The sequence below is a fragment of the Ascaphus truei genome, chromosome 4 (assembly GCF_040206685.1).
Source record: "Ascaphus truei isolate aAscTru1 chromosome 4, aAscTru1.hap1, whole genome shotgun sequence".
NCBI lineage: Eukaryota > Metazoa > Chordata > Amphibia > Anura > Ascaphidae > Ascaphus > Ascaphus truei.
Window position 1 is genome coordinate 13,529,890 of NC_134486.1, and position 19,587 is coordinate 13,549,476.

The following is a 19,587-nucleotide window of genomic DNA, read 5'->3' on the forward strand; positions in this document are numbered from 1 at the left end:
TCACAGGGACCAAAGCACTACTCCTTAGCTTGGACGCAGAGAAGGCGTTCGATAGAATAGACTGGCTACTCATGGACCAAGTTATGCGCAAATTCGGCTTCAAAGACGCATATCTAGAAGGAGTCCGTAGATTATATCAAAATCCATCTGCAACAGTAAAACTACCAGGGGGCAGTAACCAGAGATTCGAGATTACTAATGGAACTCGACAGGGATGCCCCCTATCTCCTCTTCTCTTTGCATTAACCATAGAACCCCTAGCAGCGGCAATAAGAACCAATAGAGACATCAAAGGAATAGAAATTGGACACAGGCAGCACAAAATATCACTATTTGCAGATGATGTCATTTTAACCCTGACGCAACCCCAAACATCCCTGCCTAACCTCCAAAAAGAACTCCGAGATTTTGGAGACATATCAGGCTATAAAATCAATAACGATAAATCGGAAGCACTAAATTTAAGCCTGCCAGAGGTGAAACTCCTCAAATTAAACTTTAATTACCATTGGAGCTCCTCGAGTATCAAATATCTGCGAGTAAAGATAGCGAGGAACTACCAATCCCTATATCAACAAAATTACCCGACCCTGTTCCGGAAAATTAAACAAGATTTAGCGAAATGGGGAGGATATCAAATATCATGGATCGGGAGGATGATCTCGGTTAAAATGAACATACTCCCCAGATTATTATATTATTTCCAGACACTCCCGGTCCACATCCCTGGCTCAGAATTAAAGAATATACAAAAACTAATCTTCCACTTCATTTGGCAAGGTAAGAAACCTAGAACCGCTAGGACAGTTCTCCTGGCATCAAGGGGTAGAGGAGGACTTGGGGTCCCAGACATCACAAAATACTACCTAGCCGCACAATTGAGACAGGTAGTAGTCTGGAATGCCAACCCAAACCAATACTGTTGGCTAGATATAGAATCATACTACGCCGGGACGCCTTCACTACCAGCTTGCCTTTGGTCCCTGAGCAGGGAAGACATGCAGAATAGTAAACTTAAATTAGGCCCAATGAGACACACATGGGAGACCTGGACGAGATGCAAATATAAATTTAAGCTCACTTCGCCCCAATCCCAACTCATACCAATTCACAAAAATCCGAAATTCCCTCCTGGTTGTGAGCCCAGACAATTTGACCAATTCAAAGCAAAAAATATTAGAGCGATCGCTGACCTCTTGAGTATTGGAGAATTCCTGAGCTATCAAAATCTACAAACCAAATATGAAATAGCAAGGTTGGACGTGTTCAAGTATCTACAAATTCGGCACTTTATTCGAACCTTATCCCCAACGTTGAAATTTCCCCCTCTCACAGTTTTTGAGCGGCTCTGTTGAGAAACAGGCCACCAGAAAGGTCTTATAACACAAATTTACGCAGAATTGGAAAGGGCTATAGAAGCCCCCACACATGACTATATGCTGCATTGGGCAGCAGAATTGGGAATAGTTATAGACCGAGAGGACTGGGAAAGAATTTGGGAGAACGCCTCAGGAACTTCCATATGTACCACAATCAAAGAAAATATATATAAAATACTGTTCCGCTGGTATCTTACCCCAGTTAGAATAAATCAAATCTACCCCCAGGCGTCCGATCTATGCTGGAGAGGTTGCGGTCAAAAGGGGGACATGGCACACATTTGGTGGACATGTCCGGAAATTCAAAAATACTGGGGAACCACTCAAAAATTAATAGAAGAGGTCACCGGCCTCAAAATCCCTGTTGACCCGCTGACCTACCTGTTGGCCAGGCCCCTAGAAAATGTGGACCGACCAACAAGTAAATTAATCTCCTTCATCCTAACAGCGGCTAGATGTGCAGTGGTGGCCGCCTGGAAGAAAGTGTCTCCCCCCTCAAAACAAACGATAAAAAATAGGATACAAGAGGTAATGAATATGGAGAAACTATCGGCCTTTTTGAAAAGATCCACGGACTCCTTTAATAAAACATGGGACCCGTGGCTAACCCATATGGCACCCCCACGCCCCTAACTCAAAAATGAAAAGTAAAAAGAACGAGTCTAGAAACTCCAATAGAAATATTCTGAGGATGCGATAAGCAACAGGTATTCCCCCTCCCCCCTTCCCCCCCCCCCTCCCCACCTTCCCTTCTCTCCCTTTCCATACTCTGACTCTCTGTTTCCATACTCGCGCCCCCCTCACAACCCCAGGAGGGTCAGGGGGGCGATGAGCTTTCCTCTCTCTTTCTGGTTTCTTTAACCAAAAAATGGAGAAAATTTGTATTAGGCTGTATTAACATATATGACATGTACATTGTGAAATAAGTATTTGCCTAATAAAAATCTTTGGAAAAAAAAAAAAAAATGGAACATATCCATGGTACAGGAACCAATGGTATTGTCTTCGATCCCATTGTGGGTAGTACCATGTGATATCAGCCATTTGGTTTTAAGGATGTGAAGTACCTCCCTTGGAGATGACATCATACTCTTATTTGTTTTTAAAGCCTATCACATGATACAGCATCCAATCAGATTGAACCTGTACCATCTGACCCTAAAATGTGATGTCACAAGCCTTATTCAGTATAAGGCCTGTTCAGTCTCATTTTAGCTTAATGGCGCGTTCCTTCATTTTCTATATCTACTCCCATTGCGGTTATATATTATTGCACTTGTTTTATTTGGGACTTGTTCGGGACTTTCCTAATCACTCGAAAAACTATCATGTGGGAGAGACGCACCAAAGACGCGACCGGCTGAGAGACGCCGCCAGATGACGTCAGACGCAAGCGTGGACTAACCCGGAAGCGACTAGGAGATTACCCCTTCTGAACTACCGGTTGGAGTATCTCCAGCACACGGGAAGGCTCCCTAAAGCAGAGCTGCATACACCGCTCTTGGATACCAACAGCTAGAGGGAGGACGTCCAACATACATCTGTCCGTGTTCTGCTGTCCCTGCCGAGCGGTAACATGTCCCTAACATGTCATGCTGTTAACCTTTTTTATTGATGTACGTGCAACACTCACCCCCACCCTATAAATAGTTTTTTAAATATACTACACTATGGTTTTTTTGCGCTGTCTTTTCTCTGTTTCCATGTAGCCTGGTGTTTGAGCCATCCTAATTGACCAGCAGCACAAAACCTCACCCTAATCAGGTTGTAATTTATACCGTATTTCTAAGTCACTATCACCCATCACTGATCACTTACTGTATGAGCGCAGGTCTTTTTGTTTTACAGTAACACACAATGCATTTTTTTTGGCAAATATTTGTTTTGAATTGATTGTTATTTTTTCTTTTTCTGTTTATTGTATGACCGTTTTACAAGAGATATATAGGTATTGCACTGTGTATTTTTGTCACATTGGAAGTAGCTTTGGGCATTTTTGTTTTTTTGCTGTATACATTTAGCCACGCTCACTAGAACTCCTTTTGACACTTATATGCATATATATATATATATATATGATGTGGTAATGGTTGGGGTTTCTCAGAGCTTGTTGGGAATCTGTGTATTTTGTTAACTGTGTGCAGCTGGTCTCAGTTGCTTATGGGAGGGTAGTGCCCCCCCCAAGGTTTAGGCTTTCCCTACCCCACTTTCCAAGTTGGCAGGTCAGTTTCATTTTGCCAGGTTACGACAGATCCAGTGTAGATCATTCTTCCTGTAATTATACAGGTAAAAATAATTTTAACTCAGGTGAGTGTTAGGACCTGCTTTGTCATGCCTTGTATATGGCAGCAGGCTTAATATGCTATGGCCAAAGGGTTAAACTATATGACCCTTTTTACAAGAGATATATAGGTATTGCACTGTGTATTTTTGTCACATTAGAAGTAGCTTTGGGCATTTTTGTTTTTTTGCTGCATACATTTAGCCATGCCCACTATCACTCCTTTTGACACTTATATGCATATATATATATATATATATATATATATATATATATATATATATATATATATATATATATATAAAAATATATATATATATATATATATATATATATAATGTGGCAATGGTTGTGGTTTCTCATAACTTGTTGGGAATATGTGTACTCTGTGTATTTTTTTATTTTCACTTAATTGTTATGTATTTGTAGGTCTTGGTTTTATTACATTTTAGGATTGATTAGGGGTTACATTTCTTTAATTGTTCTGTTGGCTAGGTGTTTATTTAATGGTATTCTTGTTGAATTTTGGGATTACATTAATTTCATAATTTTTTTTGGTGTTAGATTAATTGTATTGATGTGTTGGCTAAGCTTTTTAGTTATTTTCTTCTTCTGGTATTTAGGTGCTTGTGTATTTATTTTATTTTTGAGCCTTTTTGGTGAGGTTGTTTTTTTTCTTGTTGCCCATTGACTGCCATAGTGGCTTATCATTCCCATATTTTATGGGCATGAAGTACCACTGTGCCAATCAATGGGTAGAGGATGGGATAGTGGCCCCAGGTGGGTGGTTAGGCCTCCTGGGTGGGTATCGGGGGGAGGGTTTACCCCTTAATTACTATAGCGTCTATTAACCTCTAAGGTGATTAAGAAGTTAGGGCAATTAGATTGTATTTTTTATTGTTCTGTTCCTGCAAACCGAGGACATGCACATGGAGGATGATGATGAGGATGTCTCATCCTGATCATCAGGATGTCACAGTTAAATGCAAGTTTTATGTACTCTATTTATGCTGGCTGGCTAATGTTTTATTTAGAATGGGCAAATTAGCTATTATCCATATCTGGATAAGAGTAATTTTGCCAATTACTGTACTGTATGTGTTGGGGGGAGGAAGGGGGTTGTTGAGGTTAGAGGAGGAGGGTACTAGGGTTGTTGTATTTATTTATGTTTATTGGGGGTAGAGTGAGTAGGTAGTTGCCCCAAGGTATGTGTTTAGGCCTACTAGGTGGGTAGCGGGACTGGTTACCCCTTCATTACCATAGCGGTTCCAACCGCAATGGTAGTGAAAGGGTTAACACCTCCCGCAACCTTCCAGGCAGGCTTAAAAACCCATCCTGAGCTACTACCCCCTTCATCCACCCACTCTGCTCTCAATAAAATGACTATTCAAGTTTAACCCCTTCATTGCTTTAGCGAATACCCACTAAGGTAATTAAGCTATTTTTATAAAAATGTTAATACTAGTGCATGAGATCGGGGTCTCTGGAGCAGAACATAATTGATTTGAGATCCGGGACCCCATGCTTCCCGAGATGCAGGCACCATTATTGGGTATCCAATGGTGGTTGTGGGGAGCGCAGATGTCACCATATGTAAAGAATAGAGATATACAGTATATAGTGCAGTAGTTCTTAACTCAAATTTGACTCTTAAGTAGCAGAATGAAAACTCACATTCTCCCAGTGAAATGACAGCAGTATGAAATTATCCTCTCAGGTACAGTAGTCTGTGTGGTGTCCCTCGGTTAGAGATAAAAATCACACTTAGTGCAACACTGTGAGTTCTTAAAACATAATATATTAGCAGATAGATATCGCACTTACATTTGTGCAATAAGGATAAGGCACATAAAAATTAAAGGTGGCTTTGTCCCTCTGCTCCTTCTTGCCGCTCGCACACTGTCACGTCACTTCCGTTTCACGTCTACGATCGTCGACGTCACTTCCAGATGCGGGTGAACTTAGAATCGGGAGCCGTGGTGACGGGAGTTGCTGGGCAGATTCTGGATAGTATGCAGGGGCTTGCGTAGCCTACTGATGTGTCACACTTCGCGTTTCGCTTTACAAAAGCTTCATCAGGAGTATAATCTACGGCGCCTCTCTGGTCTAAATAAATATGCTATACTTCATTGTGATTGGATAAAGTGGGAATTGCTAGAATGCTATTGGTCAATTTATTGCATTGTGATTGGGTGATAGGGGCTAATACATAATAATACTACACTATCTTTTTTTATATAATACAAACAAGTACAACTTTATTGACATTTATACAATCTCATAAAAACTAAAATAAGTTAGTAACCTATACAGAATGGATGAATTAAAACAATTAAATATTTAATATTTTTAATATTATAAGGGATAGGGGACTTCCTAACTAGTTGCTATTTATACTCCAAATAAGTGATCATCAATAAATACAACGGGGATATAAATAGGAAAGGAAGAGCAAGAAACAAGAATTAACATTACTCATAAATTATAAAATACATTAATTTTAAATACAAAATAGACATTAACAACAAGGGATACATATTAAAGAACTATAGACACATAAAAGGGTACATTTAATTTATACCTATAAAATAAATTAATTTAAAAATATTAAAAGGTTAAAACTTGAATAAAAGTTTTTAATTATTTTTAAATGAATGCACCAATCTCAATATCTACATTTAACTCCTTTGGATTCAGCGTTTTGAGGCAGTGAATCCAAAAGGTTTCTCTTTTTAACAATTCAATCGCTCTATTTCCTCCTCTCCAATTTTGAGGAATATGTTCTATCCCTTTTAGAATTAGATCTTTGGGATTGGATTGGTGAAATAAGTTAAAATGCTTAGGGACACTATGTGTGTCCATTTTTCTTCATATATATTCCCTATATGTTCTAAGGCTCTAATTTTTAAAGTTCTAATGGCCTTGCCTCTTATTGTAGCCCGCAAGGACTTTCGAGCATATAAATCATAAAATCAGTATTACAGTTTAAAAATTGTTTAATTTTAAACTCCTCATTGGTGACGTATATCATACGTATGAAGAGCAATCAGAGATACTAATGGATAAATTTAAAGAAAAGAAATATAATAAATCCATTATGATAGATGCAAAAGATAGAACGGATAAGCTTGACAGACAGCTTCTAATTATACTGTAAGGAAAAATAGTAAAATAGATTTCACAACCACGTTTATGACAAAATATAATAAGGATGCCAATAAAATAAAACAGGCTATAAACAAACATTGGCACATTTTACAAAACGATCCAGTACTTGTAAGTATATTACCACCACGGCCAAATATAATTTTTACAAAGGCAAAACAATTTAAAACAAAAAATTAGCACCAAGTATCCTCAAACCAATAAGGGAGGATACACAAGATAAAAATTGGTTGAAACTTCCAAAAGGATTTTTTTCATGTGGTAACTCTACGGCCTGTAATTTTTGTTCAAAAGGGAACAAAGATATTTTTAAATCACACGTCACCAATGAGGAGTTTAAAATTAAACAATTTTTAAACTGTAATACTGATTTTATGATTTATATGCTCAAATGTCCATGCGGGCTACAATACATAGGCAAGACCATTAGAACTTTAAAAATTAGAGCCTTAGAACATATAGGGAACATATGAAGAAAAATGGACACACATAGTGTCCCTAAACATTTTAACTTATCTCACCAATCCAATCCCAAAGATCTAATTCTAAAAGGGATAGAACATATTCCTCAAAATTGGAGAGGAGGAAATCGAGCGATTGAATTGTTAAAAAGAGAAACCTTTTGGATTCACTGCCTCAAAACGCTGAATCCAAAGGGGTTAAACGTAGATATTGAGATTGGTGCATTCATTTAAAAATAATTAAAAACTTTTATTCAAGTGTAACGGGTTTTCCCCCACCCAATCTCACATTGGCCAGTGTGGTCTAACCAGTCCCCATTACATGTTCGTGTCTGATGGTGCACCTGTAGGCAACAGGGCTCCTGAGTCTCCCGCTTGATGGTATTAGGGGATGTCATCCAGACAGGCAGCTGAGGTAGTGTGTGCGAGTCCTACCTATATCCAGTGCAGCTCCTCCACCTCATCAGGATCTGTGCTTCCACAGGGAGATGGTCCTGGTGAGGAACTCCTTCTTGGTGGTGCCATCCACTGCTGAGTAATTTCACACTCACACAGTGGAGGTATATTCAAACAGGGCATCTTTATTGGCATGGTGATGTTGCCAGCTGCCCCTCACAGATAACAGCTCAGCCACTCATCTCTTTGTAGCACTCCCTTAGGAAGGTCCCTTCTCTAATAGAGCTGCTTTCCACCTACTGCTGCGGCACAGTTTATTCGAGCATTTGCCCGTTCTGTGCCGCAGCAGTAGCCTGGCGCGCGCCCGAGTGTGACGGGCGCGCGCCGAAGCAGCGGAAGAGCGCCCTCCGATCGGGGCGCTCTCCCTACCGCTGCCGGGACCGCCGGGTCCCCCGGAACCCCCTGCCGCTGTCCCGCGATCGCGGGACACCAGGGCTCCCTCGGGGAGCCCCTGGACACTGAAGTATAGCATATTTATTTAGACCAGAGAGGCGCCGTAGATTATACTCCTGATGAAGCTTTTGTAAAGCGAAACGCGAAGTGTGACACATCAGTAGGCTACGCAAGCCCCTGCACACTATCCAGCATCTGCCCAGCATCTCCCGTCTCCACGGCTCCCGATTTTAAGTTCACCCGCATCCGGAAGTGACGTCGACGATCGCGGATGAGAGACGGATGTGACGTGACGGTGTGCGAGCGGCAAGAAAGAGCAGAGGGTCAAAGCCACCTTTAATTTGTATGTGCCTTATCCTTATTGCACAAATGTAAGTGCGATATTTATCTGCTAATATATTATATTTTAAGAACTCACAGTGTTGCACTAAGTGTGATTTTTATCTCTTACCGAGGGACACCACACAGATTTCATTCTGCTACTTAAGAGTCAAATTTGAGTTAAGAACTACTGCACTATATATATCTCCATTCTTTACATATGGTGACATCTGCGCTCCCCACAACCCCATTGGATACTTGCAAAAAAGAGAACTGGACCATCTCTTCAGAGGGTTGTAGCTGCATTTTATCACTACTATTTATTATTAAACACATTGTACACATTTTTATTTTTAATCACTATTTAGTTTATATCACTTTATTTATTTAATTATTATCACTTTTAAGAGGAGCGCCTTAATCACAATTTTTTTGTAATAATCACCGTTATTGGGTGCCGGTATCCCCATACAATGTTTAAATGTCCTGCTTCACGTGACTAGGACATTTAAATGTATAGGAGATACCGGCAACCCATTACAGGGAAGCAAGTGGTCCCTGGACCTGAAATCAATGCGGTTCTGCTCCTTGAGACCCCCTGCTCACATACTGTACATTAGAATTAACATTTTTATAAAAACCCTGCGATCGCATGTGAGATATGTACAGGGAGAGGCGGCTCTCTCTATGCAGCTGTCCCAGATCGCATTAGGGAGAATTTTGAGTGAGGCTTGCGATCTTATCGCTGCTGACCACACGTTTTGGGCATTTTCCTGCCTCATGGTTTGAGAGTGGTCACTGAGCTTTCTGAATACCATGATAACTAAACTGACAAACCATTCAGCGAAAACATTCCAAACCTAGCGATGTACAGTAGCAGCAAACTTATCAAGGCTAGTAGAATAGGCCCCTATATGTATCAACCTCATCAGTTGGTTCCTTGGCAGGCTCTTTTTTGTTCATTGGGGATGAAAGCTTGAGGCTAATAACATGTTGTGTATTTTTTGCTTATTGAGTATAGATATCTGTTCTCAGACCCTTGTCAATTTGTATGTTTAATGATACCACGTTATTAATGCTGAGGTATGGATGCTAATGCAAAGCAAACTGTTTGAAATGTTTCCATAAAATGTAATGTTATAAATATTTGTAATTATTTTCTCTTGTCAGATATGGAAAACTGTTTGAAGTGCCCTGAGGATCACTGGCCTAATATAAGGAGAGATAATTGTATCCCAAGAATGATAGATTTCCTTTCCTACGAGGAACCACTAGGTGGCGGTATTGCAGCCCTTGCTGTTTCCTTTTCTGCTGTCACTGTTGCAGTGCTGGTGATCTTTATCAAGCACAAGGACACTCCAGTTGTACGAGCCAACAACCAGAACCTCAGCTACATCCTTCTTATCTCTCTTGCGCTGTGTTTTCTCTGTTCTCTGCTTTTCATCGGTCGTCCTCTGAAGGTGACCTGCCTGCTACGGCAAGTGACTTTTGGGATTATTTTTACTGTTGCTGTGTCTTGTGTTCTGTCAAAAACCATCACAGTTGTCATCGCCTTTAATGCTATGAAGCCTGACAGCAAATTGAGGAGGTGGGTGGGGAGCAGAGTATCCAGCTGTCTTGTCCTCCTCTGCTCACTAGGGGAGGTTGTGATTTGCATTGTGTGGCTAATGCACTCTCCTCCATTTCAAGACTATGACACCCAATCACAAGTTGGCAAGATGATATTACAGTGTAATGAAGGCTCGGTCACTATATTCTATTTCTCCCTCAGTTATATGGGACTTCTGGCTTTCTCAAGCTTTATTGTTGCATTCCTAGCCAGGAACTTACCAGACACTTTCAATGAAGCTCAGTATATCACCTTCAGCATGCTGGTGTTCTGCAGTGTTTGGGTCTCCTTTATCCCAGCATATCTGAGCACCAAAGGCAAATACATGGTGGCCGTGGAGGTATTTGCCATCCTGGCCTCCAGTGCAGGACTTCTGTGCTGTATCTTCATTCCCAAGTGCTATATTATCCTAATGAGACCTGAGCTGAACACTAAAGCCCATTTAACTATAAAAATGTAAAAATTATGGTGGGAGTCTTCTTATATACATCTAATATACTCCAAAGAAAGTTATGACTTAAAGGAACCAAAATATACTTAATACTAAAGTAAAACAATTTTGATCTATTTCCTTTTAGGGTTAGTATAATGTGCTTTAATTTTGCATTAGAGGGAACTTAATTAAGAATTTTAAACTCTGTACATAATGTTAGAATTGTCCAAATTAGCACGCTGTTATTAACACGTTTAGTGCCAGGGGTGTTTGCCACCTGCGTGGTGACAAAACTATTCAGCATTCGTTGTTAAGCTTTTCATTGGTATCTCTCACCTTGGGTTGATTTCATATCATGTGACCAAGATATGCTGTCATAAATATGGGCGTGAGGGGCTGTCTATTTAATTTTCATAATATTGTTTCTGGATAGTATTGCCTTATATCCCCTAATTATACGGATACTAGATATGTATAGATTTACTATTCTATCCAACACCGAAAACAAATTAGCAATTCGTGTAACCTGAAACATTTAGATCTGAATGCAAAAAGATAATTTGATTGTTTTTATATAATTGATACAAATTATGATTGTGATGCTACTTTGACTAAGAAAGCCATTATATAGTAGTAACATAACATATTAGCAAGTCTACTGATGTTTGAAATTAATTACATACAAAAATTGAATGAATTAGCACTCACCCTGTATAACACAATTCAGCTAGATGTGCTATGATGCTGCATCCACACCGCAACATGCATATAACTGTACAAAAAACAAACTGGATCAGCACTCCAAAAAATAATTAAGGACATACTGTACGTTTCTCTTTTGGTCTCGCCAAGTTTTTCTTTAATGTATAAAAAAAAGAATCAACACAGAAAAGATAATCACACACAAAGATAGGAAATGTTAGCAGACACTGTTATACAGTATGTGCGCAATAGAGCAACGTTTCAAGTCCTCCTGGCCCCTTCATCAGGCTTAATCATAGGTGTAAAATAAGTGTATACAAGCGCTAGTGCAACAATTGCAAACAAACAGGAGAAACAAAACCTGAGATACAGTCCTAGGGGGTAGGTAGTCCTGGAGCTGCCGTCATAATGTCCATCCAAGGAGGTTTAAATAGTCCCTGTGGACACACATGTGCCCCTGATCAGTGTCTCTCTGCACTGTGCAGCCATTACAGTGACGTCACACAGCTGCTGTTGGAGCTGGCTGCACTTCCTATCATACACAGACAGGGCATCTGAAGCCTCACAGCAATACTGACAGACTGAACCATTAGGTCGCCGAGCATAGGAGATAATGGAGCGGACCTGTGCAATGCACTCCAAAAGCAAGAGAGCTAATCCAGTTTGGATTTTGAAATGATTGACGTCACTTAAAGGGATGTGATTAATGACATCAGATAATTAACATTTGCTGTACATATTAGAACTGGATTGTGGGAAATGTATACCTGTATTTAAACACTGATCTTGCACGTTTGATCTCTATACACCTGAAAAAGGTTTAATTATTTTTACCCGGAAATGTTGTTCTATTGCTTGTCTTCTTGTATACTAATAAATGGTTGGAGGACCTTTTTGGACATCACAAATATGACTACATCTGCTTTATTTTTTATTGTTGGAAATTGTGATGGTTTGAGGGGATCCCTCCACAGATATGCAATGCACCACTGAAAATATATAGCTATTTTTCCCAACAACAGGAATTCAGAGCAAGTATACATTTTTCTGTATTAAATAAACAGTCCACATGTCTCTATTTTTTGGAGGGAGGAAATTGCTCTTGCAATTATCTTTCAGAGATGATCGCATCCCTCTAACCTCTGTAGAGACCCTGTTTCCAAGATACAAGCATTTATTCTCACAAGGTAAGAATAGGTTACCGTTGGACACAATATGACAGAAGGACCAGGATGGCTTCTGCAGCTAACAGATATATGCAACATCATTGGTACTGTAGATCAGGGGGTGCGCAAAGTGGGGGGCGTGCCCCACAGGGGGGGCACAAGATTTTCTGGGTGGTCATGGCTGTTACAGAGGCCGCACGTTTCCCCTGAAAGCATTTAAAATAAATGCCGGGGACCACGCGAGGCCTCTATCACTTTTTACTTACCTTTCTTCCAGCGACGCGTCTCCATTGTCACCCGGCATCAAATGACGCAGCGGACGTGACTTTCCGTGACCCCGCTACGTTATTTGATGCCAGAGCTGTGCAGGGAGGGGGTGTGCGAGCCGGAGGGAAGAGGAGACAGGGGGGCGCATGTAGGAAACTTTGCACACCCCGGCTGTAGGTGATATTAGGACTTTCTATTTGCAGGCATAGATTATTTGTACATTTTTTCTCTTAAACACAGACCTAAAAAACTCAGATATCAACTAGAGGGGTTCTGGCCATTACTCAAAAACTTAAAAGGACTTCCTCATTCACATCAATAACATACAAAAGACAATAATTGTATTACTTCATTAAAAATGGAATCTCTGTCATTTTCTTCATACTGATTAAATGCACGAGGCCTGAAGTTGCATTAACCTTTGCAACTATAAGTTTAAGTACTGTATACTGACACAAGGAAAGGAATGCGCTGTGTAAATGCCTATTTATCATCAGTGTGATACATAGCCTACCATATTCATCAGACTCTGTTATGGGTCAGTGCAAATGAATGGGACTTAACTCTGATTCAAGGTGAAGGAGCTTTAAAAAATTGGGGTCTAGTGAGATAATTACTCTGCTATCAATCCCTTACAATTGTTCACTTTCTACAAGTTGTTCTACATAAACAACCTCAGTTCTGTAATCTAGGAGTAAAAGTTCCTGGCTGAGCTTCAATAGCTGATTGAAACCTGCATAACTTTAATTTGTGCTAATTCATCCTAAACAATGGGGCATCTGGCAACCTCTTCTTCCACCTGTTCAACATCTCTCTAAATCACTCTCACTAGGGATATTCCTTCTTTCTGAGCTGCTGTGCTTCATCTTTGTGTTGTTTCTACTAGTTGCTATAACAGTGCAATCTCACTTCTAAACACACAATATACTGGAACTGCAATAAAGCCACAAAATATTCTCTACTGACTTTCAATATTAGTTCATAATTAGAAATATGTGCACTGGTAAGGAAAATTTAGACTGGAAGGCATAACTGTGAAGATCACATGAAAAAGTGTAAGAAATTTCAAATGTGTGTACATATTGCTTGTGTTATAGGCTAATTAGTAAGTAGAGATGGGCACATTTCTTTTCTGGTTTTTGATCCAGTCTCCAGACGCTCTACCATGGCTCAGAGGGGGGAGGAACAAGGATGTCCCAGGGGGAGGAGAGGTAAAGGGAAAAATGTACCCAAACAGAAAAAGTTGAAATCACAGAGGAGAATCTGAAAGAGAATGGAATCTATAATCTGTCTGAGTTCCAGTTAACATGTGCACAATTCAGTTTACTCAAAAAGAGCTTAACTTTTGCACCGGTGAACAAACCGAGCGAATTTAACTTATATTTAGATATGTAGAAATTCCTGTGAAAATTAACACTGAAAAGGCATTTTGGATTTGCCAGAGACAAATATGGGTGAATCAAATGTAGAAAGTACTGATAGAGAGAACTGTAAGAGAAAACACAAGAGAAGTAAGATCTCAAGGAACAATAGATTCCATAGGGAATGTACAGATTGCTGTTAATACTTCATTTGACTGGTTGAATAATTTTGGGGAATCCACTTATAACGCGATGCAAGCGTGGCTCCCAATTGTTTTGAAAGTACTGCAATGTGGATTTTTCTTGTTAACACTGAACACGTGATATACATATATATAGCATATACAGTAACATGCAGATCTTCCTATCATGCTGTTTTCCGATGCCACCTGCCCCTGATTCCCTCTACCCTGCACCCTCCGCCCCTCTGCCCCCAGACACCAGGCCAGATCTAGTCTTACCTGTGCCCTGCAGGGGTGACCAGGTCTTATCATGTCTCAGGTGGCAGGGAGCTGGGTGTCTCTAGCTGCTTCTGTTGTCCTGTGACCTGTGTGCATCAGCAGCCTATAGGATTCTGTTTCCTGTTTTTACCCTGGCTTTGTATTGGAGGATCTCCCTTTATATAATCTCTTATTCCAGACTTTCATTGCTCAGCATAGTCTAGTGTGACGCTGTGCCATGCTGCATTCAGTTCTTGTTTCTCCTGCCTTGCCTGTTTTTCCTGCCGCTGCTTGTCCCTGCTATGTACCTTGGACTCCGCACCGCTCTACTTCCGATCCAGCTTTCGTACGACCATCATCCAGTCTCCAGTCCTGATCTTGGCTAGTACCCCGACAATCCCCTACACTCCAATCCTGAACTTGGCTACTTATCCTGACGATCCACTACTCTCCAATCCTGATATGGCAGGTACCCTCTACTACTCTCACATCCCTACTCCTGACCTTGCTTGTACAACCAATCTACATTCTAGGTGTGCCCGCGTGGCTGTGGGTTGGTGTTACTCAATTCCCTACCTCAGCACTGCTGTCGCGCTTCTTTGTGGTGAGCATGCGTTACAGTGGGATACCCCAGACACAGTGATGTTCTATGCTGTCAATTATTGGACGTGAAACTTGCGTTGGTGTGTGACACCATAGCGCTAACGTCCCCATGTGATAAAGCAGCGGGACGGCTGAATAAGCAAGCAATTTACTGGCAGCGACTTGCATACTTAATCCTGAGTATTGCAGAGGAGTTAGATGTTCACTTGTTCTAATAGGGACACAGAGCTGCCAGTACCTTTGTTGATAAATAACCTACCTTGAATTATCAAGTTCAATGATAGCTGTATGCTGCGGGCTATCTGAGCCAGAGGAACTTTGCTTGACGCACACTTTGTGTTTACATACACTTCCACTGCTGTTTATAGTATGGTGAAGCTCATGTCAAATCTTTATATCTGCAATAGTTGACACAAAAATAATTACACTATTGTGTTTTCTCTCTCATTGCATGTAAACATTGAGAAATAAAGCTAGTTTCTTACCCACTCCTGAGCCTCCACGAGTCCCTGATGGCGTGTCAAGCCGCTAATGTGAAGATCCAATGCAAAAAGAAGAGACCAGCATCACACTGCCAGGGAGCCAGGTGGTTAAAAATCAATAAATGTATTAATCAAATAAACATCACCCACGGGGTATTGCCTCCCTCCTACGCGTTTCGGACATAAATCCTTTAACAAGGAGTATAATACAATGGTGCCCTGGACCCTACTTATATACCCAATATCACTGTATTAAAATAATTGAATTTCACGCCAAAACTGGCTCCTAGTGTGACGCACACATCAGGGAACTCGTGCCCGCGTGCACACTGAAGATGGCATGCGCATGCCCCCGAGCAATCTCCGTCGCATCCGCACGCGCCTATCATATCACTGCCTGGGTTGGATGTCAGCAGCATGGCAATAAGACCCTCCCACCCGCCTGAGGCCCCCAAGGGACGAACGGAGACCCACGGCCATACACTCACCATCTAGGAAAAATGACAGGTCTCCATGGAAAAAAAGTTTATGGCAGTCATAAAGGGTAACCCCAAAGGCCAATTCCTCAGACTGAGGAGAAATTGCTCCAATACTGAGGATTTTGTCCGTCAGTCTGGGGAGTTGTGCTCAAGATTTATCCAAAGGGTATACAAACATGAGGAATTATCACAGACTTTTAATGAAGTGTTAGCGATGGATAGACAGCTACTGTATTACTGAGTCCACAAAGTGAGGGCACCCTGGCGTATGGAGGTAGAGCTGGAAAATCCTCAATGAAGAAAAAGGTAGATTATACAGGCATACCCCGGTTTAAGGACACTCACTTTAAGTACACTCGCAATTAAGGACATATCGCCCAATAGGCAAAAGGCATCTCGTGTATGCGCCTGTTAGCACGTCCTGAACTGCAATACAGGCTTCCTACTTGTACCAAAGCTGTGCGCAAGTGGGGTGACTATAGAGCCTGTTACAAATGCGTTATTTACATCAGTTATGCGCGCGTATATGAAGTTTGCAGTACAGTAGATGCACAAGTAGAAAAAAGGTAGTGCTTCACTTTAAGTACATTTTTGCTTTACATACATGCTCCGGTCCCATTACGTACGTTAATGCGGGGTATGCCTGTAAACAAATGTAGTAGAAAACAGGGTCAAGTTGGAGACAGGACAAGACTGGACGGGGATGATGTCCCTTTATTCATTTTACAATTTAATAGACCAAGCCATCAGGTCCAACTGATCATATGCAAACATTGGGATCTTCTTTGTATGGACCGGAGTCTGGTCCAATATGTAGAAAATGGGCCCCGTTTTGTTTACCGTAAAGCTAGAACTATTAAGTCCGTTGTAGCCCCCAGTTATGTGGCCTCTTCGCATGCAGTGACCAAGACCTTCACTACTAGGGGTTCCTTCAGGTGTGAGGGCTGTCATATTTGTCAATATATGTGACCCTCTTCACATTTTTCTAGTACCCCTTCAAGTAAACAATTTCCCATCAAATATTATATTAATTGCAATACGCAATACGTCGTGAACATTCTAACGTGTATGCGGAGCCAACTACAGTATGTTGGCCGAATGACTAGAGCTCTTAAAATAAGAGTGATGGAGCATGTGAGACTAATAAAAAAATGTGATTGCTCACATCCTGTATCTAAACATTTTTCTGAATGTACATCAGGGAGTATTAGGAACTTAACAGTTAGAGGAATTGAAAAGTTTTCCCTGGATGAACGAGGGGGAGATGGACTCAATCATTTGGACCGCAGGGAGGCCTATTGGATCTTCATTTTGAGGACCCGGGCCCCCTGTGGTCTGAATGTTGAATGGAATTTATGCCATTTTTACGTTCTTTATGTGGAGTCCACTCTTGTTATCCATATGGAATTGTTCTGTTTATCTGATTCAATTGTGTTTTCCTGACAGATCCTTATATATTTCTGTTGGTTTTCCAAAAAGTGATGACTTCCCCATTTTTCCTTCTCCTTTCCCCCTCCCCTTCGCCCCCCCCTTTTCCTTATCCTCTTCCTTCCTTCTTCTCCTTCCCTCTCCCCCTTCCTCCCCTTCCCTTCCTTCCCTTTTCCCATTTTCCCCTTCTTTCATTTCCACATGAAATTAGTAGTCATTATTACATCTTAAAAGTTTTGAACTTAATATTTAAGGTGGCAACATATCCATGTATCCTGCATTTAACTATAACCTGCACTTTAGGGAGTTGTTCTTTAATTAACCAGATATTTCTGTACCCTATTAACTGAATAAATGCTTAAGATGTTGAAGGTTATTTATATATCCTCTATTATAGGGCTATCCTCCATTAGAGTTTTTATTTATGTTTCTATATAAATTTAGTATAATATTGTTAGGAGGTTTTATTACAGATGTTATTTGTTTCTATTATGGTCTTACTGGACTTTATGTATAAATTATGAGTTTATATATTTAATGTTCATGTTGTATTAACTTGTTTTATGCTATTCTTTTTATTGTGGTTCGTGCCAATCCCTGTTATGACAGGTCTCTATTTTATGGGAGGACTTAGCCACTTCCCCCGCCTTGTTGTTATTGTTTTGACAGGTTTCCATGGAGACCAGTCCTTGTTCCTGGATGGTGAGTGTATGCCCGTGGGTGTCGGGCTCAGTGCCTGCCGGGCGATGACCCCCGAGGAGAGGAGGGGCACAGATGGCCATGGGGGGGATTGGGAAGAGTGTGTCTTTGCCGCTCACTGGCATGGGTCTCTGTTCTTCACCCGGGAGCCTCGTGCAGGTGGGAGGGGCTTGGTGCAGTGCGGCTGACATCCACCCCAGTCAGGAATATGATAGGCACGTGCGGACGCGACGGAGGTTGCTCGGGGGCGCACGCATGCACATCTTCAGTGCGCATGCGGGCACGAGAACCCTGACTATCGCGTCATGCTAGGAGCCGCTTTGGCGCGAAATTCAATTATTTTAATACAGGGATATTGGATATTTAAGTACAGTCCAGTGCCCCATTGGATTATACTCCTTGTTAAAGGACTTATGTCCGAAACGCGTAGGTGGGTGGCACTACCCCTGCAGGTGATGTTTATTTGATTAATACATTTATTGGTTTTTAACCACCTGGCTCCCGGCAGTGAGGTAGAAGAGAATCGGGTTTGAAGAGGAGATCTCATTTCTTCCCCTCATTCATGAAAGGCAAATTTTTGTCAACATTTGAGAGTCTCGTTGAACGAGACTTAATTCTTTTACATAAGGGTTTCACTTTTGATTCTCCCTCACATACTCACTTTGGCAACAATTTAACTATAGGTGAACGTAAAGCACTTAATGATCTTAAAGCCAATACATCGCTTATTATTAAAAATGCTGATAAAGGGGGGGCGGTTGTAGTGCAGCATAGGGATGACTATCACAGGGAGGCTTTACGCCAACTTTGTGATACTTGTTCCTATGCTGTACTGCAATCTGACCCTACCCCTAAATTTCTTGCTGAATTGAGGAACCTCCTTGATGAGGGTTCTATGTTGGGTATCCTTAATGATATTGATATGGAATTTCTTTATAACTCCACTCCTACCACGGCCATGTTTCACCATCCCCCAAAGATTCATAAATCATTAGTCTCCCCTCCTGGAAGACCTATTATATCCAGCATTGATTCTTTGGGAGATGGTGTCTCACGGTACGTGGATTGTTTCCTACAGCCATTGGTACAATTATCACCTTCTTACATCTTAGACAACGGAGATCTCCTTAAACAAATTGAATGTGTTGTCTGGAAAAAGAACTGCTTATGGGTGACCCTGGACGTTACGTCACTTTATACTGTAAGCTCTCATTCTCACGGGGTGGCAGCTGTTAGACACTTTTTGAGTCGTTCTGATTTATCACATGCACAAATTGCTTTTATTTTGGATTCAATTTGGTTTCTTCTCACTCACAATTATTTTTTGTTTGATGGGGTTCATTATCTCCAAACGCATGGAACGGCCATGGGGACAAGCTTTGCCCCCTCATACGCCAATCTTTTTATGGGTTGGTGGGAGTCGTTCCACGTGTTTGGAGATTTGAACATTTATAGGGAGCAC

At 41.1% G+C, this 19,587-nt stretch overlaps 1 protein-coding gene across 1 annotated transcript in view; it reads left to right on the plus strand.

The window, feature by feature from the left end:
• The window catches only part of LOC142492225 (vomeronasal type-2 receptor 26-like), a 96,217-nt gene extending 85,692 nt beyond the window's left edge, over positions 1 to 10,525 (plus strand). Inside the window, exon 7 of the mRNA XM_075594895.1 lies at positions 9,627 to 10,525. Within this exon, the coding sequence (XP_075451010.1) occupies positions 9,627 to 10,525 (899 nt within the window). The remainder of the gene's footprint in view (positions 1 to 9,626) is intronic.
• The last annotated feature ends 9,062 nt before the right edge of the window (positions 10,526 to 19,587 follow it).